The sequence below is a fragment of the Chlamydomonas reinhardtii genome, chromosome 12 (assembly GCF_000002595.2).
Source record: "Chlamydomonas reinhardtii strain CC-503 cw92 mt+ chromosome 12, whole genome shotgun sequence".
NCBI lineage: Eukaryota > Viridiplantae > Chlorophyta > Chlorophyceae > Chlamydomonadales > Chlamydomonadaceae > Chlamydomonas > Chlamydomonas reinhardtii.
In genome coordinates this window covers 6,730,236-6,732,500 of record NC_057015.1, presented here as the reverse complement: position 1 = coordinate 6,732,500, position 2,265 = coordinate 6,730,236, and the positions used below count along the sequence as shown (strand labels likewise).

At 68.4% G+C, this 2,265-nt stretch overlaps 1 protein-coding gene across 1 annotated transcript; it reads left to right on the top strand.

Moving 5' to 3' along the window:
* Positions 1 to 108: 108 nt before the first annotated feature.
* CHLRE_12g539150v5 (uncharacterized protein) lies at positions 109 to 2,265 on the top strand. Its single transcript, XM_043068706.1, has 2 exons — positions 109 to 1,962; positions 2,079 to 2,265. The coding sequence occupies exons 1-2, from the start codon at positions 190 to 192 to the stop codon at positions 2,211 to 2,213; spliced, it is 1,908 nt and encodes a 635-aa protein (XP_042918818.1). The 5' UTR covers positions 109 to 189; the 3' UTR covers positions 2,214 to 2,265.

Below are 2,265 nucleotides of genomic sequence, written 5' to 3'. Positions count from 1 at the left end.
ACAGGTGACGGCGCTTGCACGCAATGGGAGGCGGACAAGTTCTTCTTGCGGGAGGCCGCCACCAGCATCCACCGTCGGCATGCACGCCAGACCCGGGATGGGCTGCATGGCGTGGTGCTGGCCGCAGACACGGCCGCTGCCCTGGCCGACCGGCCGGGTGCCAGCGCCGCGCAGCGTCAGGCTGCGGCCATGGCCAACTTGGCAGTGCGGGAGGAGCGGGCAGCTGCCGCAGCGGCCAGCCACAATGCCCGCGCTGCACTGATGGAGGAGCATGGGGAGCGGGGCACTCGCTGGTTCCATCGGCAGGCTGACGAGCCAGCAGCCGGCGCGCAGGAGCCCATCACGCACTTGAAGGTGCCGGGGCAACCGGCGCCTGTGGCGCTCACGGGGCCGGGCACGCGCAACACTGTCTCCGCAGCCGCCGCAGCCATGTACAGCAGCACCAGCCCCACCGGCCTGTTCCGCGTGCAGCCGGTCTGTACGGCGTCGCAGCAACAGCTTCTGGCGGCCATTGACCGCAAGGTTCCAGCGGATCTGCACGCCGCCGCGGAGGGGTCCGGTGACGGCGCCCTCAGTGATGCCGAGCTGATGGCAGCGCTGGCTGGCTCCGCCAATGGTAAAGCACCTGGGTCGGACGGGGTCCCGTACGAGGTGTACAAGGTTTTCTGGGCGCTGCTGGGTCCGCGCTTGTGTGCTGCTGCTGCCGCTGCCTTTGCTGCCGCTGCAGACGCCCACGATGGCGGCGAAATGGCGGCGGCGCTGCCTGCCTCCTGGCGGGAGGGCATCATCACGCTCATCTACAAGGGCAAAAGCCTGGACCGCGCCGAGCTGGCGTCGTACCGGCCCATCACGCTGCTCAACTGCGACTTCAAGATGGTGTCCAAGGCCGTCAGCGCCCGCCTGCAGCCTGCCCTGGATGCAGTTGTGGATGAGCTGCAGACCGCGTTCATCACCGGCCGCTGGATTGGAGACAACGCGCTGTACCTCCAAGGCCTGATCGAATGGATGCGCCTGGACGTGGGCGCGGACGGCACGCCACGGCAGGGTGGTGCGCTGTACTTCTTGGACATTGAAAAGGCGTATGACCGGGTGCACCGGCAGTGGCTGTATGCGTCCGCGGAGGGTCTGGGGTTTGGGCCGCGCATGCTGCGCTGGATCCGCCTGATCACTGCCAACGGCTCTGCCCGCGTGTGTGTGAACGGGATGCTCTCTGACGCCTTCCCAGTGCTGAACGGCTTGCCGCAGGGCAGCACCGCCTCACCACCCCTGTGGGTCATCCAGATGCAGCCACTGACGTCCTTTCTGCGGCGGCAGGTGGAGCAAGGGGCACTGCGCACGCCCCTGTTACCCAGCGGCGAGCAGGCGCCACCGGCTGCCCACCACGCTGACGACACGACCCTAACGGCGCGCGACCCGGCGGTGGACGGGCCGGTCCTGATGGCGGCAGTACAGCTGTTCTGCCGCGCGTCCAACGCCCGTGTCCATCCGGACAAGAGCAAGGCCATGGGCCTTGGCAGGTTTGCGCACCTGACGGGCCCTTGCCCACACACGGGGGTGCCGTTTACCACTGGCGCCGTGACGCACCTGGGTGTGCCCCTGTCATGGGACTCGGATGCGGCTGCAGCTGACTTGTACACCCGGCGGGCTCGCGGCATGGCATTTGTGGCGCGTCTGTGGGCTGCCCTGTCTCTGACTCTCGTTGGCCGTGTGCACATTGCGAAGCAGGTGCTGGCGGCGAAGCTGGCCTACCACTTCAGCTTCCTCAACCCGTCGCCTGCGCAGCTGAAGGAACTCACCGACCTGGTGGACCACTTTGCTGCGCGCTCCATGCACGCTGAGGACGCCAGCCTGGTGTCGCATGGGAACCCGCTCCTGCTGCCCAAGCGGGAAACGGCCTGTCTGCCGTACAAGGACGGGGGTGTCAACCACGTCGACCTGCCTGCGTTCCTGTCTGCCCTGCAAGCTAAGACTTTCGCCCTCCTTGCCCAGCCAGGCCGGCAACCCTGGAAGATGCTCACCCGGGCGCTGCTTACCCATGTGCGCCCGGACTCCGCCACCACGTGGGCGTGGGTGTACAGCGACGCGCCGGCGCCAGCGGGGCTGCCTGCCCGGCTGGCGGCCGCGGTCGGCCACGTGCGGAGCGCGGGTGTGGAACAGCATCCGCCGCAGCCAGCCACTCAGCCGCCAGCGGCGCCGCCGCAGTGGCGGGTTAGCCTGGACCAGCTGTGGGTGGCTAACACTGCGGGGGCTGTGTCCTACGTCCAC